The 27,348-nt window shown below is 49.6% G+C and overlaps 2 protein-coding genes and 1 long non-coding RNA gene across 6 annotated transcripts in view; 2 read left to right on the forward strand and 1 right to left on the reverse strand.

Moving 5' to 3' along the window:
- The first annotated feature begins 10,758 nt into the window (after positions 1 to 10,758).
- On the forward strand, positions 10,759 to 20,795 carry LOC120665757 (DNA primase small subunit-like). The gene is made up of 17 exons (XM_039945424.1): positions 10,759 to 11,055; positions 11,322 to 11,460; positions 11,905 to 11,955; positions 12,039 to 12,214; positions 12,317 to 12,394; positions 12,496 to 12,607; positions 12,737 to 12,821; positions 12,893 to 12,944; positions 13,027 to 13,088; positions 13,178 to 13,293; positions 18,916 to 19,037; positions 19,251 to 19,319; positions 19,411 to 19,468; positions 19,733 to 19,806; positions 19,952 to 20,000; positions 20,106 to 20,185; positions 20,388 to 20,795. The coding sequence occupies exons 2-17, from the start codon at positions 11,340 to 11,342 to the stop codon at positions 20,448 to 20,450; spliced, it is 1,368 nt and encodes a 455-aa protein (XP_039801358.1). The 5' UTR covers positions 10,759 to 11,055; positions 11,322 to 11,339; the 3' UTR covers positions 20,451 to 20,795.
- A 140-nt stretch (positions 20,796 to 20,935) lies between these two features.
- The window catches only part of LOC120665756 (serine/threonine-protein kinase TOR-like), a 34,805-nt gene continuing 28,392 nt past the window's right edge, over positions 20,936 to 27,348 (reverse strand). For all 3 annotated transcript variants that reach the window (XM_039945422.1, XM_039945423.1, XM_039945421.1), the window contains 11 exons: positions 27,261 to 27,327; positions 26,952 to 27,112; positions 26,147 to 26,320; positions 25,918 to 26,046; positions 25,750 to 25,833; positions 25,611 to 25,672; positions 25,457 to 25,529; positions 24,851 to 24,985; positions 21,539 to 21,706; positions 21,199 to 21,461; positions 20,936 to 21,113 (listed from right to left, as the gene is read on the reverse strand). In XM_039945422.1, coding sequence (XP_039801356.1) covers positions 21,095 to 21,113; positions 21,199 to 21,461; positions 21,539 to 21,706; positions 24,851 to 24,985; positions 25,457 to 25,529; positions 25,611 to 25,672; positions 25,750 to 25,833; positions 25,918 to 26,046; positions 26,147 to 26,320; positions 26,952 to 27,112; positions 27,261 to 27,327 — 1,335 coding nt within the window. In that variant the 3' untranslated portion in view covers positions 20,936 to 21,094. The remainder of the gene's footprint in view (positions 21,114 to 21,198; positions 21,462 to 21,538; positions 21,707 to 24,850; positions 24,986 to 25,456; positions 25,530 to 25,610; positions 25,673 to 25,749; positions 25,834 to 25,917; positions 26,047 to 26,146; positions 26,321 to 26,951; positions 27,113 to 27,260; positions 27,328 to 27,348) is intronic.
- LOC120665758 lies at positions 22,105 to 23,689 on the forward strand. 2 transcript variants are annotated; one of them, XR_005671322.1, is made up of 3 exons: positions 22,105 to 22,550; positions 22,670 to 23,276; positions 23,362 to 23,689. It is a non-coding gene; the product is annotated as an uncharacterized LOC120665758 (long non-coding RNA). The 2 variants fall into 2 exon arrangements; XR_005671321.1 differs by having other exon boundaries at positions 22,105 to 23,276.

Genomic DNA, 27,348 nt, shown 5'->3' on the forward strand with positions numbered 1-27,348 from the left:
TCGACCACAGCCCTCACACCTTGCCAGTTGCAGGATGAGAAGAGCCCCCCGTGGTTTGGTCTTCGGCCGCCGGGGCTCGGTCGGTGGCCCCACGACCGCCGCCGGCATTTCCTCCCTCGCCGCCCGCTCCCTCGCCGCCATCATCGCCAGAAGGCGGCGTAGCTCCTCCGCCGGCGTGGTCGCCACCACCTTCAGCATCAGCAGTTGAAGCTTCGGCAAGGATGGGCTCCGCAACAGTGTCGGCTTTGGATTGAAGCTAAATAACACAAATTCTCACATATGTTAAGATGCATTTCAGGGCGAAGAAAAGGCGCATAAAAAATAAGACGAAATTACCTGGGCCTTCATTCATTCAACTTCGCGACGGACGATCGCACGGCCTTCGCCCTTGAAGAAGTGGTCCATGAAATTTTTGGCAATGTTCTTCGAAAGAGCGGTCAGCGCCTCCGGGCGAACTGCATCTTCTCTGGGCTAGGGAAAGCCTTCGTAGCGGAGGCAACGGAGCTGGGCTTTCGTCACAGTGCTGGCGCTGACAGCTTCAGAAGGGAACAAGCTGTACACTGCAGCACTTAGCGTGCGAACGGCGACAACAACGCTTATATCCTCGTTGAACTGAACCCCAGCGTCCAGCATAGCAATACATGCTCGGAGCCACTTGAAGAAGTCGTCCACCCCGACGGTGTCCCCCGAAGATACATCAGGAGCATCAAGCCCGTACTTCTTTAGGATGTCCGGAAGCTCTTTCTGAAGCTTGGTCGCCCCAGCCCTCACCGACTCCTTGAAGTAATGGAAACATTTGTGCATAAGTGCCCGCCGTTTTTCAGCGTCGTCGGCGAGCAACTTCGCAGCCTTCGCTGAATCCTCCACCTTCACTGCCCGGTCAGCTGCCGCTAGCAGCTCCGTGGTGAGGGTCGCCTTTTCTTCGGAAGATTTGTCGAGGTGCCGTTGCAGTGCTTCTTTTTCTTTCTCCAGAGCAGCCACCTTCGCCTCCAGATCTGCGACGGCAGCCCTTGAGCTCTCTTCGGCCGCCAACTGTCGAGCGGCACAACGCGCAGGCACGAAGGCCTTCAGCGATAAATCTTGCGCACTCTCCAGCATGTTCGTCAGTCCACTCGCCATCAAGTCTTTTTCCATTAGAGGGAAGCAAAACGAGCCACCCGCCTCCGCTAGTAGTTCACGCTCACTGTCCCGGCTCTCAAAACGAATAGACTTGATGATCTTGCTGCCAAGACGCACGGCCGTGGGCTTCGCTCCAAGCTCCGTGGCAACAGCTTCGGGGGTCAGCATTGCGGACGAAGAAGCTGCTGTTGTCCGATGTGCTGCTTGACTCTTCGCCAACACTCTCTTTCGTCCCAGAGCTGGACGCAGTGTTCTGCTCAGGCAACTTCTCGGCATCCTTGCCGGAGGCAAAGACTTGGGGCGGCGCAGATGAGCGACGGGGGGAGTCGATGACGATGTTCACCTCCTCGTCACCTTCCTCATCTTCGCTCTCCGGAGCGGTGCTGAACTCAAGGTCCAGGTTCGGAGGGACTGCCCTCAAGGGTGGCGCCTCTTTAGGAACAGCGAAGGGTGGCGCCTCGGCAGCCGCGCAGTTGCTGTCTTCGCTCCCATCATCTTCAGAGTCCCCCTTGCTTTGCAGGGGAGACTGATGCAAGATGGCGTCGATGAGCTGGCCTCTCTTCTTCGGCTCTGCGGACGAAGACACCCGTTTTCATTTTGCCTTTTCCAGAGCCTTCGCCTTCTCCGGGCCGCCCTGGCCCTCAGCAAGCTTCAACTCGGCCACCCACTAAGGAGCGGAGAGGCCCAACATGTGGAACACCCGGTTCCATCGAGCCCTGCTAAGATGCCCGACAAGGGCTTTGTACTCGTCCCTCGAGACCGACCCGACCATCTCGTCGACCCGGCTCTCGATAACAACAGGGTCCACCCCTGCATCGCCGAAGAGGCACAAAGTGTAAGCAAAAGAACGAAGCGTACACCTCCATAACAAGAGCTTAAGCACGAAAACTCACGGTCGATCCGAAGGCTGAAGACAGTCGTGAAATCAGGTACCGGAATACCTTCGATCTAGCGGTCCTCGGCCAACCAGCTGGAGATGTCCCAGCCGACCCTGACGGGAAAACAGCCGCACGCGACGAACTCTTCGATGATGTCGCGTGTGCTGAAGGTCTTCGATAGTTTCCGCAGCAGAGCGAGAAGAGCCTCATCTTCGGCTCGGACATGACTTGCGGCTTTCGGCACATCGCCAAGAGATGCAATGCGATCGACGACGAGGGGATGGGTCTTCGTGTTGGGGGTCCAATGTCACCTTATGATAGAACTAGTAGGATGACCAATCATTGGCCCAATTGTTCTTGCTCGCGGGGACTGGACTCGGAAGGTTCTTGTGAAAGGCGAAGGTATAACAACCATATTGGGGAATGGCTGATATCTCCACACCTCCGGTTGATTGCACATAAATCTTCTTCGGTTGATAATGCACCCTGAAGGCATGAGCGAAGCCTTCGGCGCTTGGAGAAAGGCGGCAGGTCTTCGCCAGCCACATGTACAGATTCAGCCGCATGATCGAAGTAGGTGTCATCTGATGCAAGTACACCTTGAACAGACAAAAGATGTCCACCACCACGGGGTCCAAGGGCATCCAAAGACCGGCGGTGAACAAGTCACGGAAGACAATCACTTCGTCGGTGCGGGGATGAGCAACAGTCTCACCCGTCGGAGGAGCGCGGACATCGTCAGCAGAAACGAAGCCTCGACGAGCCAAGTCATCGAGGAGGGGCGGAGTCATTTTCGACAAGCCGAGTACGGTGGTCGTCGGACCTCCCGATTGATTCTTCTTCGGAGCCATCTCCGAAGATCCATATTGTTCCGAGGTCGCCACTCTTGAAGTGTATTACCAAAAGAGTTCGAACAAAAATGAGCTCCGATAGAACCTCCGCGAGATGACAAACAAGGAGGCTGGAAAGCAAAGGCAACGTAAAGTAGCATTGCGCAGTTGCGACGCCACTATTTAAAGGGGGCGGGTGAGCTCGAGACCCAGCACGTGCGGCGCTGCGAAGTGGAAAGACGGCAGCGCCCCGCGCTACGCGTCTAAGATTAGAGAACCAAGGGGCAATTTTGTCTTTTCGAAGCCACGAGCCAAAGAGAAAATTCCTGCCAAAAATTTTAATTCGATAATTTGAGCACAAACTAACGGTTTAATTCTGAAATCTTTGCTCCCTCATCGAAAGTATAACATTTTTTGCAGGGTAACACGGACTGTGCTTCGCCGGACACCATCGCGACGCCCAGCCCGAAGGGTGGCGCTTCGGGGCGCTGATGGCACCCACGGGGTCGAAGCCGCGCCCCTCCCGAAGATCGGGCCAAGGCTCCGAGAGGCTACTGTTGGGGACACCAGCTTCCGATCGGACGCCGAAGGATCGCGAAGACCAGACGGCATATGAAGCCAATGCCCGGAGTGAACGTAGAGGACATCCATCTTCGCTGGTCTTCGGGTCGTAACCCGAAGACTCGCAAGGGCTGGTCGACGGGAGCGTCACGGCGGAGTAAGCAACGAGCCACGTAGCCCTCGCTCGTCTTCGGGTCGGAAGCCAAAGACGAGCGATGACCGGACGATGCGAGAATCGGTGAGGAGTAAGCGACAGGCCACGTGGTCCTCGTCGAGAAGGCCGAAGAGGACTATTTGGAGTTGTGGGCCTGTCTGAGCTGTGGCACACTCAACTTGTATTAGGGAAATTACGTGTACATCCAGGTATATTCCTGGAATATGATCGTTGTAAGAGTGTAGAAGAGTAATTGTACATGGGAGGTGTAACGCCACCTATAAATACCCCCTGTAATATTCATTGATGGGGGACATTGAATAGAGAGAGAGAATATTCACTACTTGAATTGTGTGCTTGTTCATTACTGTTGTAGTGTCCGTCAAATATCAAGGATCAGCTGGACGGGTCTCGGAAATGCTAATAGAGATAGGATTTCGTGTATGTATTCATAGGGTGAGGGTACGTATCTATGTATATAAGTATCTATGGCTAGGATTGCATCTCCTGAGGCTTCAACGCGAATCAAGGGTCCAAACTCGCCAGATCATCCGGGCCTCAATGCATCCCCCGCTCCCCCACCTCCCTCCAGCGCATCTACCTCCAATCATCCACGGTTCGATTCCATCTACTGTCACTTTTTCCTTCTCCCCCCTATGTTGTTTTCCCCCTCTCTCACCAGCGCCGGCTGCTAACCCCCCCTCCTCCGGCGCCTGCGCGCCTCCGCCGCGGCTGCACTTTGGCCGAACCGGCCACCTGTGCCCACGCCCATGCCTCGACCGCGCCAGCGCGCGCGAGTGGAGGGAGCAGCCAGCGCGTGCGAGTAGAGAGAGTGAGAGAGAAGCAAGGGAGGAAGAGGCTAGCCGTGGGGAGGAAGGTGAGAGGGGAGCAGCCGGATCTGCGTGGGAGGCGCGCAGCCTCCGGCCGCCGCCATGCTAGGCACCCTGACGCTGCATCAAACGAGACGAACGCCGCCAAGAATCAATCGAAACCATTTTTAGGTAGCGGATGATCCGCCTTTGTAGACTTCGGACATCTGAACATCTTAATATAAGTTTTCAGACATCCAAAATGAACTGCCAGCTAACCGTCCGCCTCCCTCTACTACAGCACGAAGTTTTCTTTGCTGTGTCCACCCACCCAAGCTTTTCCTCCCACCTCCCCCCCACAGGGAGATGGCCCAACCTTATGCACCCATGGAAAGGTACCTAGGAAAAGCCACAACATCAAAATCTATGTCTAGGATTGGATCTCTTGAGGCTTCAACGCGAATCAAGGGTCCTTATTTTTCCCCTATGTTGTTTTCCCCCTCTCTCACCAGCACCGGCCGTTGCCGCCCCTTCCTCGAGCGCCCATGAAAGGCCCTTGTTGGTTTTGGTAATTGAGTGACAACTTAGGTGGACTAGTAAGGATTTATGTCGAGATACATAGGAGATTAGTCCACACAAAGACACTAGTATGAGTGACATGTGCCATGGAGGAGAAATGGCTAAGGGTTGATGCTATGCTCATATTGTGTGATGAAGGAACTCATTGTATATGAGTCATGACATGGAGTAATGTGACTAAGGTGGTGAAGATCAAGACAAGGCTTGACTTGATGGACCGGTTGCAATGGAGAAGGGCAAGTCAAGCTTTGAAGCGATGGACCGCGAGGCGGTGAAGCTTGGGCAAGACTTGGCGTCGATGAACCGAGGCAACGGTAAAGAGCGGGCAAGGTCAAGATCGATGAACCAAAGAGGTCATGTGATGATATGGAGTGGATCATATCATTCATGATTGTGTTTGTGCATTGGTTGCATCAACACTTGGAGGATGGAGTTGATGAATGGAGATGAAATGGAATGCACAAGGCAAAGGTATGATTTGTAGGGCATTTCATTTTACCGGTCTAAGGTTGAGTAGAGAAGTGCTTGACCGGATTTAGGATAGATGGCCGTACTATCAAGAGGGGCAAATTTGTTTGCATATCGGTCATCTAGTGCCACTTGAGCGATCTAACATTGTGATGTCGCTAGGATCGAGTGGCTTGGTGAGATCAAGTAAAATCCTTTGAAAATGCTAACACACATGCACATGGTGTTGTTCACGTGGTGGTGTTGGCACATTTGCAAAGGAGAAGGTGTTGGAGTTGTTGTTGATCAACTTGTGGGAAAAAGAAATGACGGGCGGACGGTCCGGCCCTGTTGGGCGGACGGTCCGCCAGTATAATTCAATTTTGTCCAGAGAGGTTGCAGCTTTGTTTGGGCTTGAAGGCCGTACTACGGATGGTCCGCCACTAGGGCGCGGACAGTCCGCAGGTGTTTTAGAGAAATCGTCCAGAGAGGTTGTTTCTCTGGCTTGGGCTGAAAGGTTGGACTGCGGACGGTCCAGCCCATGGGTGCGGACGGTCCGCAGGTCACTTAACAAATTAACCAGAGACGTGTTGGGTCTCTGGTGGGATTTAAGAGTGAAGGGCGGACGGTCCGCCCCTGGGGTGCGGACGGTCCACAGGTCAGTTGAGAAAATGTCCAGAGACGATTTCGCTTCTGGTGGGTTGCACGATGTGAAGGGCGTACGGTCCGTCCAAGGGGTGCGTACGGTCCGCCCCTCAAACTTTAAGTTTGTCCAGAGACGCTGTCTCTCTGAGTGTTCGGAGTGTCTGAACGGCAGACGGTCCGCCAATATGGAGCGGACAGTCCGTGAAGGGCTCTAACGGTCGACTCGGACACATAATCATTGCAGATCTAGCCGTTTGGTTGGAATTGCGGACGGTTCGGTTTTTGTGAGGCGGGCAGTCCGTGAATGCTCTGTTTCGACGGGTCTTTGAGGTAACGGCTAGTTTGGGGCCTCCCTCTATAAATAGAGGGTGTGGTCGGCCATTTGAGGTTGCTGAGCACTTTGGGGACTTGGTGTCCTTGTGTGAGAGTGCTTGAGAGCCCTCTACTCACTCTAACTTGATAGTAATCATCCGATCGAGTGAGAGAGCGATTCTAGTGTGATTGCTTTGAGAGATTGCATCGAGTGGCACTAGGTGATCGTGTTGCAAGCCGGTGTGCTTGTTACTCTTAGAGGTTGCCACCTCCTAGACAGCTTGGTGGCAAGAGGCTCCGTTGAAGCCCGCAAGAAGATTGTGCGGTGCTCCGGAGAAGAGATTGTGAGGGGTATCGTGCTCACCCCGCGGGAGCCGCGAAGAGCAACTCTAGTTGAGCGAGACGTGAAGAGCAACAAGTGATCCGGCCGGATCATGTGCTAGAGCTCGGTGTGAGCACTCCACGTGGGAGAGTGTGACTTGAGAGTCACCACTATCAAGAGGATCGGCAGCAACCTTGGAGCTTGTCTCAACGGGGAGTAGCTTGGTGGCAACCAAGTGAACCTCGGGATAAAAATCACCATGTCAATTTTGTCTACTTTTCTTGGTGGTTTGCATTCTTCAAATCACAAGCCTTGTATTTACATTCATATATATCTTCTTGCTTGTGTAGCTAGAAGTAGAGATCCTAGTGTAACTAGTTAGGTTGTGTAGCTTAATTAGTTGCTCTTGCTTAGATTGTGTAGCTAAGCAAGTTGAGCTCTTGGATTTGGATTGGATTGTGTATCCTTGTCCTTGAGCATCTAGTGAGCTTAGGTTTGACTTTGTACTTTTGCTCATAGGAATTGTGTAGGAGCTTCCCCGATTTGTGAAGTACTAGTGCTTAGGCTTGTGTGGCTTGGCATTAGAATTGTTAGGAGAGCTCTTGCTAGCTTGGCACTCAATTTGCTTTGTGTAGGATTTTTTTGGAGGTGCCTTAGAGTCATAGTTAGAGGGGTGAAGTCTTGGCTAAGCAAATAGTTTCAATTCCGCATAAGTTTCGGTTAGCTGGCATCGCGATTATTTTTAGAAAGAACTATTCACCCCCCCCTCTAGTCCGTCATCTCGACCCTACAGCCCACGCCTCCGACGCGGCCGCACCTCGGTCGTGCCGCCCACATGCGCCCGCGCCGGCGCGTGTGAGTGGAGGGAGCGGCCGGCACGCGGGAGCAGAGAGAGAGGGAGGGGGAGAGAGAGAGAGGCCAGCCGTGAGGAGCAAGGCGAGGGGGGAGCAGCCGGATCTACGTGGGAGGCGCACATCCTCCGACCTCTGGCCGCCGCCATGGCCGGTGCCTTGTCGTTGCATCGAACGAGACAAATGATGCAAGAACCGAGCGGAGCCATTTTAGGTAGCGAACCATTCGCTTCCCCTGGGTGGACTGCCTGCCTTTGTAGACATTCGGACATCCAAACATCTTGATGTAAGTTTTTGGATGTCCAAAAAGAACTGCTAGTGGACCGTCTGCTCCCCCTAGGCGGACCCTAAATCCTAAACACTAAACCGCCTTTCAAGACGTTCGGATAATCGAACGTCTGCATGCAAGTATTCAAACATCCATAAATAACTTCTCGCAGACCTTCCGCAATTCATTTTAGGTCGGCATGTCCGCGTGATGAGAGCACGACACCTTCGGATATGACCATTGATTATAAGGTGAGCTCGTTCCAAATAAATTTGTCATCTGAATTTGAGAATAAATTACTACCTAATGATTTAATTATTGTTAGAAACCATGGAGATGATGAAGAGGACGTTGGGGAGGAGTTTGGAGGCGTGGTGGACCAGCAAGGGCAACCAAGCCGAGTTGGAGGCCTAATCCAAGTCGAGTTTGAGTCTGCTTCGGAGTCCAGGAGCAGCCCGCACCAAAATCAACGCCCAGGCCGCATACGGAGTCCATTTTGGATGCTCTTTATATGGATGGAAAGATAATTTCAAGGAGCTTATAATGGAACTAGTTTGAGGCCCAAATTCATTCGGAGTCGTCAGGAATCGCCGAAACAATATGACGTCTAGAATCTGTCAGGGCGCTGCGCCGCCGTCTTTTGGGCTGTTGGCCCGTGTACCGTGTTGGCCCAAGTGGTGGACGCCCCCTTGGCCTCCACCAGCAACCCTAGGACCTCACTTAGGATATAAACTCAGTAGCCGCCGCCTTTTAGACTTGGGTTTTGTTTAGTCTTGAGTTTTCCTTTGAGGAACAAACATTGCATCATTGTATCTGTGGCGACAAGTACTTATATATTGATCCAGGGCCCCGTTCTTGATCTCCTCCACTATGTCGATTAGTCCTTTGGAATCGAGTTCTTGAACCCCTCTTGTGATTCGCTTAATCCATATCTGCAATTATTAGATTGCGTGTTTACCTCATCTTGATTGTGTCCTTCGATTCGCTTGCAGGAATAGCCTTCTCGGCGAGGTCAATCAAGTTGTGCTTGGTTGATAACTAGAGGAGCTGTGGTGTAACGGTTGCAGGCTTCGAATTCGTGTCTGATTAGAAGTCGGATCGCCAACGTCATGTACTCCATCAATCGAATTTACCCTACCTCTCGAAAGATCGGGCCTAATCTACATCAACTGGTATCAGGATTCCAGGTTGACCGTGAGGTATTATCGTGTTTTCCCTCCTTTAGATTCGTTTTTGTTCATCACCCATAGTCCACAAAAAGCCCTAAAAAATTTTGTTTATGCTGTCCTATAACCCTTTTGTGCCCCACAATTTTTTAGTTCAGTTTGCTTTGCTGAATTTTAGTCCCTTGTTGTGTCGTTGTGTTTGTCATGTCTAATTAGAAGTCGGATCGCCAACGTCACGTACTCCATCAATCGAATTTATCCTACCTCTCGGAAGATCGGGCCGCGTCTACATCACCGCGGACCGTCCGCAATACATCTGAATGTCTGCCTGTAAGTTTTTGGACGTCCGAAAAGAACTGCTAGCGGACCGTTCGCGATACATGGCGGTCCGTCTGCTACCCCTAGGCGGTCCGTCTTCCTTTCAAGATGCTCGAACATCCGAATGTCTGCATGTAAGTTTTCAGACGTCCGAAAAGAACTAAATGTGGACCGTCTGCTATACAAAGGCGGATCATCTGCAGTTCATTTTGTACTTATGTACTTTGTACATCCTCTTTCATTCAACCATAGACTTATGTACTTTGTCCATCTTTGGGAATGGAATTTTATCAGGCCTGGTCAGGTAGGAACTGTATATCACAACAAAAATCATTTTGTGCAATTCTATATAGTGGGTGGAAATATGTTCAATGATAAGTAATACTGTATGTGTAGGCAAGGAATATATTGATGACCAAATTTTTGGTGGACTTGCTGAGGTACGAGGAGAATGAATATAAAGGCAACATTCCTGGAGAAATACGAGAATCTTAAGCATCTCAGAATATAGGCACTAGATTGATATATAATGTCCTGAATTTTTGTGTATGGCCTGGTTTTATTATACTTGTAAAAACTCGAGTTATGGACTCGTGGTTGGTGACGGTTGGAAATTTGGAACCCACGTTAAGTCTGTAATTTATCCGTAGTGTTAGCACAAGCACCTTAAGTCAATGGTAAGTGATATGCCCATCTACAGCCAGGCACCTTAAGTCAATGGTAAGTGATATGCCCATCTACAACCAGACGTATGTAGTAACTTCATCAATCTCAAGAATGAGCTAACTCATTTTCTCGAAGATGCTCATAGAGATAAGATTTCGTGTGTATTCATAGGGATAAGTGTACGTATCTGTATATGTGTCTATATCTATATGTTTCAAAAAATAAACAAATGATAAAAAAATTGGCCATAGTGTCTAGCCTACTACACTTACTTTTTACATGAAAAATACTAAAAGAAATTAGATTATTATAGCCACTAGCCTACCATACAACGCATTGTTATCCTTTATGCATCTCCTTTTTTGTTTAAGATGCACACCCAAAGTGTGTCAAAAGAAAACGTTGTGCCAGTGGAGAAACATCGCATGGAATTCCTCCTCGACAACATCAGAGTCAGAGGCAGCCTGAGATTGTGCCAGGATTCAGCAAACAAACTTACAAACATGCATATTCAGCCTAAAGACTCGCCGAACTGTTGTTGTCAAATCAGACTATCAGAACATATTGTTGTAAGAAAAAAAGTACTGCTGATTGGCAGTTGGCTGATGGCTAATACTGATTTGGTGCGAGAGAAAAACATTGCTGGTTTACTGGCTGAACAGAATAATTATCTACCATCCGGTGACCCTTTACAGAACACGTTCAGATCGACACGCTCACACGGGAAAAAAGTACATATATGGGCCATTTGTAGAAGCACATACTTAATGGAGAGAGATTAGATGTGCTTTGCATTGAGCTAACATGTTCTCCCTTTCCCCGCCCGCTACAACAAGAAGCACGCAAGGCCCAGATCAGCGCAAGGGCGGCTTGGATTTTTGGCGGGAGCGGCGCCCTTCTTCCCGCCATTCCCTGCCTCCTCCCACCACCCACCCACCCCCCCCACACACACATACCCAACAGCGCCGCCCCTCAGCAGAACCGCTCCGCTCAGAGGGCTCAGTCGCTCAGGGGCCTCAAGTCCATCTCCTCCCTTGCTCTTCCTTCCCTGGCGGCGGCGACTGGGCGAGCGGCGGCGCCATTTGTCCTGTCTTCCTCAGCCCTTTGCCGGCGACGAGCGCATCCTCCAGGTATGCCGGCCCCTTCTCTTTCCTTCTGCTGTGCCAGACGGAGCACCCCAAACCCAAACAAAACTATTTGTATTCGGATCTGAATCCAGTTACATTATATTACCTACTAACTTCGATTTTGTTTGCAAGAATTATCGGGTGTACATGTGTACACCCATGTCCTATGCTGGGTCCGCCCACAGGCCCTTCGATTCCTGCCATCCCCCCAAATTCAGTCCGTGCTTCTTTTGTGTCTAATCTTAATTATTTTATTTCTTTTCGCTCAGTCCGTTCGTGATCTGAGGATGGGTAGGGACGATGAGCCGGTTGACTCTATGGAGATTGATGGCCAGCAGCAGCTAAAGGTAGAAGGCCCTGCTGCGGTGCCAGACGGGTTCAACGCCGACTACCTCCGTGTCTACTACGGTAAAGCGATTCATTCTCTTTTAGACTGAAAAATGACCCATGCGTCCGATAAGTTCATAGCTATCTGTCTTCTTTAATTTTCATTAGTTCTGGACAAAGTTGTGATCTTGCATCTCACTGTAGAGGCTCTGTGTATTTCTTTTGATGAATTCGTGTTTTTTTTCTGCTGTATGTGAGTGAGACGTAGCATGGCTAAGTTGCAAGAGCTTTTGTTTTAAGCAACGGCTACTTCAATATTTTTTCTTTAACTCCTTCCAATTTCTTGCGATTATTTCCATACTCTTTTTTTCAGACCTAACACATTTTTTATTCTTCTCTTCTAACTAGGCATGCTCTTTACCTGATTGAGGTTTTGCATTTAAAAATCTACTCCACTATTTAAGGATACTAGTTTCTTTGATTTTTCACTACTGCTTCTGCTAACAGCCAATTATACTGTTGCAGGAAAGCTCTTCCCATATGGTGATTTCTTCCAATGGCTTTGCTATGCAAATGGTTTGTGCTCATCTGGTTCTTTGGTTAGGGTTAGGCTTACGCTCTTGCTGTTTCTTGATTAAGCAAAAATTGTTTTTATATAGATGGAAAGCATCCCGGATGTGATCAGTCATATGTTGGACGTCGAGAGTTTTCATTTACACTAGAGAATGACATCTACCTGCGCTTCCAATCCTTTGATAGTGCTGCTGAATTGGAGAGTTCTATCAAGGAGAAGTGCCCTTTCAAGATTGATATTGGACCTGTCTACAGCGTAGATGTATGATGCAGCATCATAACATATCAATTTTTTTTGCTTGATTCTAGTTTCCTGCATTACCCTCTGTTTGCTACTGTCTGAAGAATCGTCTTTTTTGTGCAGCCTGCAAAGCGTCATGCTTACGCCCAATCTGGCAATAATGTCTTTGTACCAGTGGAAAGGGAACTAATTTTTGACATTGTAAGAAATTCACATTTCTTTTCTTTCCCTGTTCACTTTATCTGTGCACGTTATATTCTTGTGCAACCGTTGCAAGTTGCCAACATCTTCAATTTACACAGGATATATCTGATTATGATGATGTGCGCTACTGCTGCTCTGGAGCTGATGTCTGCAAGGAGTGCTGGCCCTTAATGACCATTGCTATCAAAATTCTGGATACTTCTCTTAGAGGCATGCTATTTTATTATGCAATGAATCATAACATGAGCTATCCACTTTTGCAGATTTATCTGCACGAAGTGCAGATTTGCAGTTGCTTACTTCTACTGTTTGTTTACTAATTATAATTATTGTTTGCAGATGATTTTGGTTTCAATCACATACTGTGGGTATACAGTGGCCGTCGTGGTGTTCATTGTTGGGTCTGTGACACCAGAGCTAGAAAGTATGTTCGAATTAACTTCTTTCTGTTTTTATGTTTGTTGATCCTAAAATACAGTTGTGTTCTCCTGTTAGGCTCCGCAATGAACAAAGGGCTGCAGTTGCTGATTATTTTCGAGTCTACAAGGTGTCAATTCATCATTCATGACTCTACAGGCCGTTTGTAGCCCACACCAGAAATATATTTTAACTCTATGAATCTATCTCAGGGTGGTGAAAATGCACTGAAGAAAGTCTCCTTGGCTGGACCTGTCCTCCATCCTTTCCTTGCGTATGTCTTAATTGTCTTGTCAATTTGTTTGTTCTACCAACAGAAAATGGAAGAGCTAATTGATTATTATGTAATTTATGTGCCTGCAGACGGTCATACACGGATGTTCTTGAAAGCTTCTTTGAAGATAAGCTGCTACTTAGCCAAAAACTCTTTGCATCAGAGGAGAGATGTCAGAAGATACTTGATCTCATCCCTGATGAAAGTAAGAAAAGGCACCATAAGAAATGAACATTACTCTCTGATATAGATGTTGGTGTATATGTGAGCCCATGTATAGAGGCTCATCTAGAGGCCCATGTATAGGATCTATATATCCCACCCTTCTAGGGTTTGGAGGAATATAAGTGCAATTATTCTCTCCAATATGGTATCAGACTAGATTCCTCTCCCTCTCTCCCTCTTCTCCCAGCTGCCGCCGCCGTATGGCTGGCCGCCGGCCGCCGGCGCTGCTCCCTCTCTCCTCCTCCCTTCCTCCCTTCACCTCTGCTCCGGCCGCGCCGTCCTCCTGGCCACTGCTCTGGCACGCCACGTCCCCTGCCGCCGCCGCCCATCCGGCCGCGCGCGCGGGACCCTGGCGCCGGGGCTGCGGGGGACCGGATTTGGCCGTGTACACCCCGTTCCCCCGCCCGGTCGGTGCTGCTGGAGCCCGAGGCTCCCGCCGCCGTGAGCTCCTCTGCCGCCGCCGTCCTGGCGGCCCTCGCGCCCCTCCCTGCGGGCGCCGAGGCCGTGGAAGCAGGGGCTGCGGGCGCCGAGGCCGGGGACGGGCCCGATCCGCGCCTGCCGTCGCTCGAGGGGCCTGATCCGCCCGCCGCCGCGCCCCTAGAGCGCCGCCCGTGGCCGCGGCTATGCCCAGACCGCCCACCGCCGCGCCCCTAGCGCCTGCTGCGCTAGCTGGAGCGCCCTGGCCCGAGGCTGGCGCCGAGGCCGCTGCCCTGCACGCGCCCCCGTCCGTGCCCTCGTGGGCTGCCTCCCGGGCCGCCGGCCCCGTGGCCCTCGTTACCCCCACGGCCGGCGCGGCCACTGCTGCCGCTTCCGCTGCTGCCCACGGGGGCGCGGCTGGCGCGGCCCTCCCTCCTCTGACCCCGGCCCTGGCGCCCGACGCCGCGGCCCTCGCTGCTCCCACGGCCGGCGCAGCCACAGCCGCCGTCGCCGCCCGCCTCGTGGCCTCTCTGGCCGCCGTCGCTGCCGCCCACGGCGCCGCGCCCGCGCCGGCCGTCGCTTCACCCACGAAGCCCGCGCCGTCTGCCGCCCGCCTCGCGGCCGCCCTGCGGGACCTCGAGGCCAAGCTCGCGCAGGCGCACGCCGCGGAGGCCGCCGCGCAGGCCGCCGCCGCGCCCGCGCGGACGCTCGTGGCTGCGCCCGCGGTGCCTCTACCCGCGATGCCCGCGCTCGCGCTCCTGCACGCGCCCACGTTCTCCGCCGCCGCCTTCCGCGGGCAGCCGATCGCCGCCGGAGCTGCTACGGCCGCCGACGCTCTCGCCGCGGCCCTCCTCGCCGCCAAGTCCGAGGCTTCGGCGGCTCAGGAGCGGGCCCGCGCGGCTACCGTCGCTTGGGAGCGCGAGCGCTCTGCAGCCGACGCTCACTCGTCGGGTCGCCGTCTCGCTCGTCGTCCCCTTCACCGAGCACGGCACTTCGTCCTCCCACCAGGCTCTGCCCTCTGGATCTGGACCCCGGATCGAGCCGCCCGACCCCCTCCTTGGTGCTCCTCTCACCGGCCAGACCGGGGGTGGGGGAGGCCGAGGGCGTCGTTGGCGGAGGGGACGTGGTGGTGGTGCTCGAGGCACTCCGGACCCGACTCCGGCTCCTGCTCCTAGCCCTGGAGGTACGTCCTGGCCATCCTTCAGCGCCCCATGGCCAGGGCGCATCCCGATGTGGCCGTTTCAAGGTCAGGGGGGGCCCTCGTCCTCAGCCCCAGCCGGTGGCCATGCTCGCCGCTGCTGCTCCCCTGTTCGCGCCGTCCTGGACCCCGCCCGCTCCACCCAGCCAGTAGCCGACCTGGCCTGGGGGGTGGGACCAAGCTGCGCTGGCGCAGTCCTTCAGCGCCTTGGGGCGGACGCCGCCGGTCAGCACCGAGTGGATCGCCGACTGGGTGCCTCCTTCCACACCACCCCAGATGCCGGTATCCTATCTTCTGTCCGACCCCCACACCCCTCTTGTCCTTCTTCCATCATGGTTGGTGACGGGTCTTGCCTTCCTGTCACCGCCGTGGGTTCTGCTCATGGCTCCTTTTGTCTTCCCAATGTCTTTGTTGCTCCTCAGATGGTTCATAACCTTTTTTCCATTCGTCAGTTTACAGCTGGCAATTCTTGTTTCATCGAGTTTGATTCTTCTGGTCTCACTGTAAATGATTCGGCCTCTCGGCGTCCGCTACTCCTGTGTGACAGCACGGGCCCCTTTACACCCTTCGCCTTCCTTCTTCCGCTGCACCACTCTCGCCTTCTTCTTCGCCCTGGCCGTCCTGGTCTGCCACTTTTGCCGCGACGCCGTCTTCCACCACCTGGCACCGTCGTCTTGGTCACCCTGGCCACGACGTTCTGACTCAGCTCAGTCGTAGTGCTGATATTCCTGGCACTAGGGCTCTTGCTGAGCCCCTTTGCCATGCGTGACAGTTCGGTCGTCATGTTCGGTTCCCTTTTTCTTCTTCTTCGCATGCGACGCATGCATTTGATGTTGTTCACTGTGACCTGTGGACCTCCCCTTTACTTACCCTTTCTAGTTATAAGTACTATCTGGTGGTGGTCGATGACTTCTCGCACTATTCTTGGACGTTTCCTTTGCGCGCCAAGTCTGAGACCTTCCCTACCCTCCTCCACTTCTTTGCCTGGGTGTCCACTCAGTTCGGCCTCACCGTTAAGGCCGTCCAGTGTGACAACGGGCGGGAGTTCGACAACTCCACCTCCCGTTCTTTCTTCCTCTCTCGGGGTGTTCAGCTGCGTATGTCTTGTCCGTATACCTCTCCTCAGAACGGCAAGGCTGAGCGGATGATTCGCACGATGAACGACGTCGTGCGCACCCTTCTGATCCAGGCCTTTCTGCTCCCGCGCTTCTGGGCCGAGAGTCTCCACACAGCCACCTACTTGTTCAACTGTCTTTCGTCCACTGCTTCTCCTGCTCCCACTCCACACCACGCTCTTTTCGATACCCCTCCTCGCTACGACCACCTTCGGGTCTTCGGGTGTGCGTGTTACCCTAACACCACTGCCGCTGCTGCTCACAAGCTGGCGCCCCGCTCGACTCGTTTTGTGTTCATTGGTTACTCCCCTGACCACAAGGGGTACCGATGCTACCTCACCTCTCGCCGCGTCCTAATCTCCCGACACGTCGTCTTTGACGAGTCGGATTTCCCCTACTCCACCTCCTCCACACCTTCTCCTGACCCCGAGCTGGAGTCTGTTTCCGACTGACCCGGTGGTTCAGCCACCATTACCTGTCTCTCCTTTCCCTGCAGGTTTTCCCGGCAAACCGGCACCGCTGCCGGTGATCCCTGCTGCGCCACGTGCGGCCTCGGTGCCTGCGGTCGCGCCACACACGGCCCCTGGACCTCCGGTCGTGCCGCGCGCGGACCCTGTGTCTCCTGCTGCGCCACGCGCGGCCTGGTGTCTCCCGCTGCACCTGCGCGATACGCTCAGCCAGTGCAGGTGTACCAGCGTCGTCCGGCACCGCCGCGGTACGCTCAGCCGGTGCAGGTGTACCGGCGTCGTTCGGCGCCGGCATCGGCGCCGACTCTGGCTCCGGAGGCTCCTCCGACGCCTATACCGGAGTTGTCGCCGCCGCCATCTACACCGGAGCCGCCGCCTCCGCCTCCGCCGACTCGCTCTCGAGTCGAGCCGGAGGTGTACCACCCGCCCGTCGTCCATCGGGATTCTCGGCATATCCATCCCATGGTGACTCGGCGGATGGCGTCTCAGGTCGCGACTCTCCGCCACCGAGGGCGATCCGCGGGTCTCTCCGGTACCCTTCTCTGTCTGCGACGCCCTGGCGGATCCTCATTGGTGTCGCGTGATGGAAGAGGAGTACGCGGCTCTCCTTGCCAACCAGACGTGGGACCTCGTGCTGCGTCCGTCTGGTTGCAATGTGATCACCGGCAAGTGGATCTAGACGCATAAGCGTTGGGCTGATGGCACACAGGAGCGCTACAAGGCTCGCTGGGTTTTCCGGGGTTTCACTCAGCGGCCTGGTGTGGACTATGATGAGACCTTCAGCCCAGTGGTGAAGCTTTCTACTGTGCGCACGGTCCTCTCGCTTGCGCTCTCGCGCTCCTGGCCTGTGCACCAGCTGGACGTGAAGAATGCCTTTCTTCATGGCACTCTGTCAGAGACAGTGTACTGCTCTCAGCCGGCGGGATTTATGGACTCGAGTTGTCCGGATATGGTCCGCCAGCTCAACAAGTCCCTCTATGGTCGGAAGCAGGCTCCTCGGGCTTGATACTCTCGGTTCGCCACGTTCTTGCTAACTTTTGGGTTCACCGAGGTCAAGTCTGACACGTCTCTCTTCATCTACCGCCGTGGGGATGAGACTGTATATCTGCTGCTCTATGTCAATGACATTGTGCTCACAGCCTCCAGTCAGCAGTTGCTTCAAAGTGTCATCACCTCTCTGCAGCAGGAGTTTGCTATGAAGGATCTGTGTCAGCTCCGCCACTTCTTGTGCGTCACTGTTGAGCCTCGCTCGTCTGGTCTTCTTCACCAGCGGCAGTACACACTCGATATTCTAGAGCGGGCCGGGATGACTGATTGCAAGCCTGCTCCACTCCTGTCGACACTCAGGCGAAGCTGTCTGCTGATCTGGGTGATCCGGTGGCTGATCCTACTGCCTACCGGAGTCTTGCTGGCGCTTTGCAGTACCTCACATTCACCATGCCGGACCTCACCTACGCTGTTCAGCAAGTCTGTCTCCATATACATGATCCCCGGGAGTCACACCTTGCTGCGCTGAAGCGTCTCCTCCGCTACGTCCGTGACTCGTTGGACCTCGGCCTGGTGCTTCACCGCTCGTCTTCTGCTGAGCTGGTGGTCTACACCGACGCTGACTGGGCTGGCTGCCCGGACACTCGTCGCTCTACTTCCGGCTACACCATCTTCCTGTGCGGCAACCTGGTCTCCTGGTCGTCCAAGCGGCAGCCGGTTGTCTCCTGCTCCAGTGCTGAGGCGGAGTACCGGGCTGTCGCTAACTGCGTGGCGGAGGCGTCCTAGCTACGACAGCTCTTGGCGGAGCTCCACAGCCCTCTCGCCAAGAGCACGCTCGTCTACTGCAACAACGTCAGCGCCGTGTATCTCTCCACCAACCCCGTCCAGCATCAGCGGACGAAGCATGTGGAGATCGACCTACACTTCGTGCGCGACAGAGTCGCCATCGGTTATGTTCGTGTACTCCATGTCCCGACTACCTCCCAGTTTGCTAACATCTTCACCAAGGGACTGCCCTCCTCGACCTTCTCGGAGTTTTGCTCCAGCCTCAACGTAGCCGGTGGCTAGTTGTGGCTGCGGGGGGTATTTGCCCTTTTGTACAGTCTTTTTGTCCAGTCTTGAACACCGCTGCGCCGGTTGTTCAGACTGCGGGGGGGGGGGTGTTGGCTTTCTTGTTGTCTAGTCTTGAACACCACTGCGCCGGTAGTTCAGACTGCGGGGGGTGTTGGTGTATATGTGAGCCCATGTATAGAGGCCTATCTAGAGGCCCATGTATATGATCTATATATCCCATCCTTCTAGGGTTTGGAGGAATACAAGGTCAATTATTCTCTCCAATAATAGATTACACCTAGCATCCCTTGTTTAGCATGGCATAAATATGTTCAAAATCATTCTGAAGTGGATTTGATTTATAGATGTTGCTAGTGAGCTCCATGACAAGTGGCAGGGAAATAGCCGATCTTCTATTTCAAAGGAAGATGTCAATGCAGCCAGATGGAAACAATTGAAGACAACCTTACAGTTAGGAAAGCACAAGGTTCTATTTAATCGTCTGCAATCCTAACTTTTTTCTGTGTTCAATCCCCTGCAGTCCTATTCACTTTTATTTGGACATTCGTCTGTTTATTAGTCACTATTTATTTCTTTTGATTTCACCAGATTGTATAATATCCCAATCTCTCAATTACAATCGCATCTGCTGATTCATGCTCTTATGTTCAATAATTGTGCTAATTGTTATATATTTCAGGCTCAGGGCCTTCGGAGATGTGTGGAAGAGATCGTCTTCTTGTACACATATCCTAGACTTGACATGGAGGTAAAAAGGAAATTCATCAGTTTTATGTGTTTGCAGTAGTAAAACTATCCAAGGTTGTTCTCACTCCTAATCAACTTTATACACATGTCAGGTATCAAAGCACATGAATCATTTACTGAAAGCTCCCTTTTGTATACACCCCAAAACAGGTAAAACTTAAAAGACATAATGCATTCATTTTCTGTTTTAGTTTGTAATGTGATAATTATGTGTCATCTGTTATCTCAAGAGAAAGTTATACACCATGTCCATTTGAAGCCTCTAGACTGCAGAACAAATTTGGGCACTTAAATACTTAACCTTTTCATTTAATTTATTTATGAGTGAACTGAACTATTCTAAGAACTGCTGGAATTTTTTTTGTCACACAATGCACCCTATTGCTGATAATCGATTGTTGTTTCTTTTTCTAGGTCGTGTTTGTGTTCCAATTGATCCCAATAATTGCGATGATTTTGATCCTACAGCCGTTCCGACTCTATCACAGGTATGGTCCATATACACTAGCATAAATTAAGATTATGCACTAACATTATGTATTCTTCCAAGCATCATTGTACAATGTTGATTTGTGAAAACAATTCCAAGCATCATTGTACAATGTTGATTTGTGAAAACAATACTTTATACAGCTTTTAGGAGAGCTCAATGCTGCTGGTTTTCAGACAGATTCTGAAAATAGTAAGTGATAAGCATTCACCTTCCATGATTTGTAATTGCCATAAAAAATAGCATTTTAGTACCATGGAACCTTGCCTAATACACCCTCTTTGCTCAATCCTACAGATTGGGAAAGAACTTCCTTGGAGAAATCCATCAGGTTTTTCAGAACTTCGTTTCTGCAACCACTGCTGAAAGCATGCAAGGTACGAGTGGCAATTTCATCCATATCTGTCTATGCGAATAATTGAAACTCTGCAAAAGATCTTCGGCTGTAGATCTTAAGCGGACATAAGAAAGCTTCTTGATATCATGTGATTCTATGCTCGAAAGCATTTGTATGTTGCGTTTAAACATTTTCATTTAATTTTGGTGTCCCATGACATTTTTCGACCTGAAATTTTGCAGGAGGAACTGGAAAGTGCATACAATGCAAAGCTCCAACAGTCCAAGAATTCCTTGAATTGGTAAAATCCACATGCGTATGTGGATGAATGGGCGATTATTCCAACTGGACACTGACCTCTTTGCATGGACGATTGGGCGATTATTCCATGACGCTGCTGTGGAGTTGGTACCATGTCGGTTCAAAGTTGTAGCTACTGAGTGTGATCAGAGCTATATACCGTACTGGTGTACGACGTGCTTTAGGTGTCTGTAGGTTCCAGTGCTGGGCTTCAGAGAATGAGTGTAATACTTGCTGGTTGACGGTGCCAAGGTATATCATGTAACTTGGGCTACATATGCCCAGCAATTTCTAACAAAAAGAGAATCCAGATGGGATGTTCTAGTTATTTGTGTGGCCGTATGCGTTGATGGGGCTTGGACTAAACATAACAAACACAAACAGACGGAGATAAGAGCTTTTCCACGAAGTTCCGTGCCCAGCAGCTAACTATTTAAGACTTGACAATGCTATTATTTCCAGGTTGCGACAGGGTGCAAGTACAAACAGATATGCTTAAAGCAAAGAGCGATCAAAGGCATCTTTCATTGACAAATGTGATTCTGCTACTTACAGTGCTACACGTTACACACAAACAACACCACTATACTTGCATGTACACGGTATTTACAGTATTTACAGGCTAAACAGCTACTGCTTGCACAAGAGCTCACCAGAAAGGGCACCACCTGGGAAACAAAGTAGCAACATGCATCGAACAATGAGTATAAACAGTTGCGTGAAATGGGGTAAGGTAAAATTATCAATACATACCCAACGTAATTTTGGCACAAGTTTTCGTGAGATGTCGCTTGTAGTATGAGCTTCTGAACCTGAACCTTCACTGATAAACCAGGTTCTGTATCCCGGGCATCTCCTGAAGACCAGTGTTCACTGCCATGTTGGGTCGAGCTGCCAGCTCCTGATGCTGACCCGGAAGAGAAGTCGCGCCCTGTTAGCTTGTGACTCATCCGTGCCATCACCGCTACAGCACGCTCGTTCAAAACCTCATTGGCATCACCAAGTTGATTGACAGCCTGCATGAGCAATATGAATCGTTACTCCTACAGGGATGCGGCTAAGGTTACAGACATGGTGGAAAAGAAGAGGCAACCTGTAACAGCTCCCTTTCACGGGCTCCCCGCAGAGGTTGTACGAGTTCCCGATTAGCAGCTGCCTCTTCGCTGCTGACGACTGCATGAGCATTACCATAGTTTGACACTTGAGGAACTTCGTTGAAATTGAACAAACGCCAATTGATTAATGGGTCATGTACAAATGCCTGTGGAGAAAGCAATAAGAAAAATACATAAATCACCGAGCATGTAGGTAGTGTGCACAAGCCGCATACAAATAACTAATCTAAGGGGAAAAGATGCAGTCATTACCCTACACAGATAATTAAACAACGCAGATTCTGTTCCCCAAACTATGCCCAGAACAAAACCCACCAGCCCTCAACATCATATCATTGTGGGAACAATGGAAGCTTCAACTAAAAAAAAAGAAATACAGAGCAGTGGCTACTTAAAATTTAGCACAATATAGAGAAAAAAAATCAACCCAAGGGGAGAGACATCCCAAAGGCAGAGAAATTTCGATATTTAACCCTAACTTCGGAGGCCTCACACATTCTGACACTAAGTTCGCAAACCTTTCGAAATTTGACATCGTGCGTGCTAAGTGTTTCGAAACAAGGGTTTTTCACCTATTTTCCATTTTCCCTCTATTTTCATTAATCTTTGGTTTTCCCGGCCATCCTAAAAAGACCTATCTACCCTTGCCTTATCTAATTGTATCGATCAGGGAGGGGATCGATCCCTTTCTCATCCCAGAAACCATATCGTTAGGAGGCCGCTCCCTGGAGGCCTGCTCCCGTCGCCCCCATCCTAGCGAGCGGCAGCCCCATCTCCGGCAAACGGCGGCGCCCATCTCCGGCAAGCGGCGGCACCCGCGTGCTCCCTGACCAGGCCCCGGCAAGGTCCCGCGAGGGCTGGGCGTGCGTAGGAGGAGCGCCGCGGATGTGGCCGCCCTCCCGCCCTACCTAGGGTTTCGGGTGCCGGCAAGAACGGGCCGAATCCACCGGCCTGAGGGAGAGCCATGATCCCCTTCGAAGTTTCTGCTACGTAAGATCTAAAATCCCTAAGCTTCTGCTGTTTTTTTTAGGATTGAAGTGGGGAGATGTCGTGTGTCTTGCATATGCTCACTGATGCATATGCTTTTGTTTTGTTCCGTTACTCGGTAGGGTCCATCCGGATGCAGCATTTGTACTAGGCGTTCATGTAGGTCAGTTCTCAGTGGTCCTTGATGGTGCCTCTGTTATGGAAATTCCACGCAAGTACTATGAATGGGTTGTGGACTGTAGAAATTACAATTTGGAGAGGCTACAGGAAGACTTGGCAAGCCGGGTGAAATGGGGCCCTAGGCAGCAAGCAAAGATTAGCCACTTTGATATGAGCAGAGGAAGGGAAAGAAAGGTGGAGGATGATACAATTTTGTCTGCTGCTTTCTCTGAGCTGAAGGATGAGAAGAAGCTATTTTTATTTGTTGATGTGGTTGAGAAGGAAACTGAATCAGCGGTGACATTAGTGGAATCAATCAATGATTTAGTTGGTACACATGGTAGTGGAGGTGTACAATATATTGCTAATGTTGGGCCAGCTATAGAATCAAGCAATGTGGGCACTAGTGGTCTGGTTGGGGCAGCTATAGAATCAAGTGCAGAGGAAGGCATAGCACATGTTACCTGATTTTTGTAGCCAAACTGCTTTAAGCTTGGAAGTCCAAACAAGTCCTTGTGCCAACATACAGAGAACTACTATCACCACAAGTCCTGGTCCTATGACTCGAAGGTCAGATATCTAACAAATTAATAAGATTAAAATTTCATGTCTATGAGTTGTCATCTCTACATTGCAAATTCTCTACTGTTTTCAGGCAGCTGGCATTAACCATGGAAGGTGAAGCCACTACTGCTACGACCTCTCCTACTACTACTGCGTCCTCTCCTACTACTGCAGTCACCCCCTTCGGAGGAAGCAATTAGCTGTGAAGAAGAAGATCACTCCAAGGAAGGCAAAAAAATGATGTTCTTCATGCAAAACTGTTATGTTTAGCTAAACTTGTCTTGCTGTTTTGTTGGGAAACTATGAACCCCAATACTATGTTTCATGGCTGCTTTTGTGGAACTGGATGATGTTGTGACCATGTGTTTATGTGCTATTTAGGAGGCCCCTAATGCTATCTGATGCTACATATATTGCAATGTTTATGTGCTATTTGTATGTTATATATATATCATGCAACTTGTCATCCCTAAATCAAAAAATTATGGCCATATGCTGTCAAAATTTTTTGGGGGAAAACAACATCAGTCCACTTGAAAAAACAAGGCTGTAAGATATGTAGTCTGAAGTACGGAGAATGATGGCTTCGATCCCTCCTGATCGATTCAAGTGTATAAGGCAAAGGGTAGATAGGTCTTTTTAGGCTGGCTGGGAAAGGCAAAGATTAATGGAAATAGAGGGAAAATGGAAAATAGGTGAAAAACCCCTGTTTCGAAACACTTCGCAGGCACGATGTCAAATTTCAAAAGGCTTGCGAACGTAGTGTTAGAACACGCGAGGCCTGCGAAGTTAGGGTTAAATATCGAAATTTCTCCCAAAGGCATTGCTTGCAATGTCGAGAAAAGGGACCTGAAAGATGGCTCTAACCCATACAGGGCCACTGTTACCACAGGCCAGGTCTTAACCCATACTTTTTGGGGAACACGCTGCAAGGGACAACTTGCTTTATTTAATCAAAAAATCAACCCAAGGGGAGAGACATCCCAAAAGCATTGCTTGCAATGTCGAGAAAAGGGACCTGAAAGATGGCTCTAACCCATACAGGGCCACTGTTACCACAGGCCAGGTCTTAGAGCAACTCCAGCCGGGCCTTTAAATGGGACTCTATCTCTTGTTTTAGTCTCCCAGTAGAAAAAACATCTCCAACCGGGCCCCTATACGAGCCCCCATTTTGGGGAGGCCACTAAATTTTGGTCCAGAGTCCCTAGAACTGGAGGCCCTCTAAATTTAGTCACCCTACTGGAGTTTGAAGCCCCTAAATTTTTATAGGTTGGCTCCTAAAAGCAATATAGGGGCTCAAATTTAGTCTCTCCGCTGGAGTTGCTCTTAACCCATACTTTTTGGGGAACACGCAGCAAGGGACAACTTGCTTTATTTAATCAAGCTATTGATTTCTGCCATCTAATTTAGACTTTAAAAAAAACCCTAAATATTAAACTTTTACTTTTAAGAATTCATGGTAACAATTAAAAAAATCATTGTGCACCTGAAGTGAAGAAACTAATTATTTGTCCAAGATACATGTGATATATAGTTATATACTATGTAACATGGTCATATGAACAAGGCCACCATCTCACCTCCATCATGGCCATGACGCTGTCTCTGTTTGTTCGAAGGACTTGCATCACGTTTTCACAAGTTGTTCGGAATGTACCCTCGATACCACTAACTTCCATAGCTTTCACAAGCATTCTGGTCAAGCGGAATGGTACCTATACCATACATTGTAAATTGGTAAGAGACTGTCACAAACAAAAAGGCAATGGCTAAGCAACAGTTACAAGTCGTAAACTATAACAATAGACGGCAATGGCTAAGTCACAGTTACAAATCTTGAACTACAATAATAGAAAAGAAAGAAAATGAGAACTATAGCATTAAGTTGGTCCAGTCCTCCCTACAATCATATGTATAGCACATTTTAGCTCGGTGCAGTATCCAAGACTATACTTTGATCACTAATTTCTCTTAAGTGTATATTGTCTATGACTACAAAATCATATCACAAGAAAGCAATCTAAAAATCAAATGGTACAAGTTTTGTATCATAAAATCTGCGAACTGCAAAAGTAATTGTTTGTTGAATTTTACAAAGTTCGGATCTTGAAACACCTGCGCGTCTTATAAAAATAAATGGACAAGCAATTGGCAAGGCATAAATGCACAGAACAGAAATTACTTACTTTTTCAGGGAATTTTTCTCGATTCATTGAAGCCTCAAAGCAATCTCCAAAGTCAATGTGTAATATTTTCCCGCTGAAGCAAAAGGAACACTCTTATTACAAAAATAACTGTAGAATACATACAGTTAGTTGAAGAATAGTTCAGCAGATGTACCTATAGCGATCTAACATGAGATTACTTGGATGTCGATCTCCCAAACCAAGCAAATACCCAACCTGGAAAATTAACTCTTGAGCACCTTAAACCAATGAAGGTTCCATTTGAAAAACAATATTAAGACAGGAACTCATACCATGCTCATAACAGCCAGGCTTCTAGTGTAGTTTGTTCGGCGCTCAAGCCATACTTCAGATGTTCGACTTTTTAGCCATAGAACCTGCCACAGTTTATTTACGTAAAATAAAGCTGCACTGTCATAAATACAAAAGGCATACTCATTGACATAAGACCAGCACAATACCTTCGCAAGGTCATTTCCTTCAGTATTTTGCAAAGCATGCTGAAATACTTCCACCTTTGCAATGAGGGGTAAGTGATCATAATCGGGTGCAAAAGCCAACATAAGCCTGTGCTCCTGATTTAAGAAAATCTGGACAAGGAAAAAAAAACAACACTAATTGCTAAATAAAAGGAAGCAAAATACATAGAGCTTGCTTCAGATGAAAAATAAGTTACTACAGAAGACAAACCTTCCGGGCATCTCTGTATTCACGAATCAGAGCATGAAGTGTATCGCAATTTGGAACCCATCCAATTAAACCACTGTTAGGCGATAAAGGTATAACAGCGTATCTTTGGATTGATAAATCTTTCTCTAATGTTTTCCTTGAGTTTTCTAGGAGAGTATTCACCAGACCAAAAAGCTAAAATGGAGAAGAAAGAATATTAGATACTGCAGAAGAACAAAATTACACTGAAAAGGTTGAATGATAGGTAATCTATGATATTTCCACTATAGAGCAGGAACATTGAATTTAGTAGATTCTTCTTAAGTGGTAATTACTGAATTCCCAGGAGGCTCCAGCCCCCCAAAGAGTACATAGGTACTATTCAGAATCAGAGTTGAGGCAGGACAGTTGTTCCTACTATTTATGCTCAGATCATACATTTTTTTAACAATTTCAGCCATAAGAAGCTGCCGGTGCAGTTTTTCACCTAGTTTCAAACTGACTATCACATTCCCATTATAATAAGGCCCATTAGTTGTTGTTTGAATGGACAATCGAACTAACTGTGATAGATTTTAGATTTGTGGTGTCCCTCAGCCTACTTAGTTTGGATTTAAATCAAAGATACAGATCAATACTACTGAGGCATAAGGTCACTGCTCAAATGCAAAGCCGCAGGGAGCTGGGAGTTTTTTCTTTAAGACAAAGAGCCATGACTCTCACAATTTTATTGGGACACTACATGAAGATGTGTTTCTGAAGACTATACTACTAACAGAAGGACCATCTAAAAAGTGTAAAACAGATATGTCATCAAAATACAGACCTGCATTACACGTTCATCTTGCCGCAAATCTTCATGTCCTTTAAGCAAGAATGCATAATCATTGCCATCACTTCCATGAATAGTCAGTTTTCTTGGTCTTTGTTTGGATGTTATCACAATCAATTGGGGAACAAAATACTCTATTGTCACAACTGGTGAATCTGGAAGTAAGATATCAAATTAAATATTAGAATTCTATGAAACGGAATTAACATATAGGGTCCTGGGGGCTCAAGGATGTAAGAAACAGAGTACAGGTTTCCCAAACAACAGAGCTAAAATGAATATTCTAATCAGTAACTGCATAACCTGCAACATAAGTTCCTGGCACAGCAAGTTCCAACTTTCGACATTTGAGTAGCTCAGGAGAAACAGACTGAAATAAACAACAGATACT

Source organism: Panicum virgatum, chromosome 3N (assembly GCF_016808335.1).
Source record: "Panicum virgatum strain AP13 chromosome 3N, P.virgatum_v5, whole genome shotgun sequence".
NCBI classification, from domain to species: Eukaryota; Viridiplantae; Streptophyta; class Magnoliopsida; order Poales; family Poaceae; genus Panicum; species Panicum virgatum.

What these genes read in the sequence shown, in the direction of transcription:
- LOC120665757 (XM_039945424.1), top strand. Translation starts at nt 11,340, where the DNA reads ATGGGTAGGGACGATGAGCCGGTTGACTCTATGGAGATTGATGGCCAG. An exon ending in GACCTGTCTACAGCGTAGAT is followed by an intron (nt 12,215 to 12,316) that starts GTATGATGCAGC and finishes TTTTTTGTGCAG; the next exon opens with CCTGCAAAGCGTCATGCTTA. An exon ending in TGATCTCATCCCTGATGAAA is followed by an intron (nt 13,294 to 18,915) that starts GTAAGAAAAGGC and finishes TTTGATTTATAG; the next exon opens with ATGTTGCTAGTGAGCTCCAT.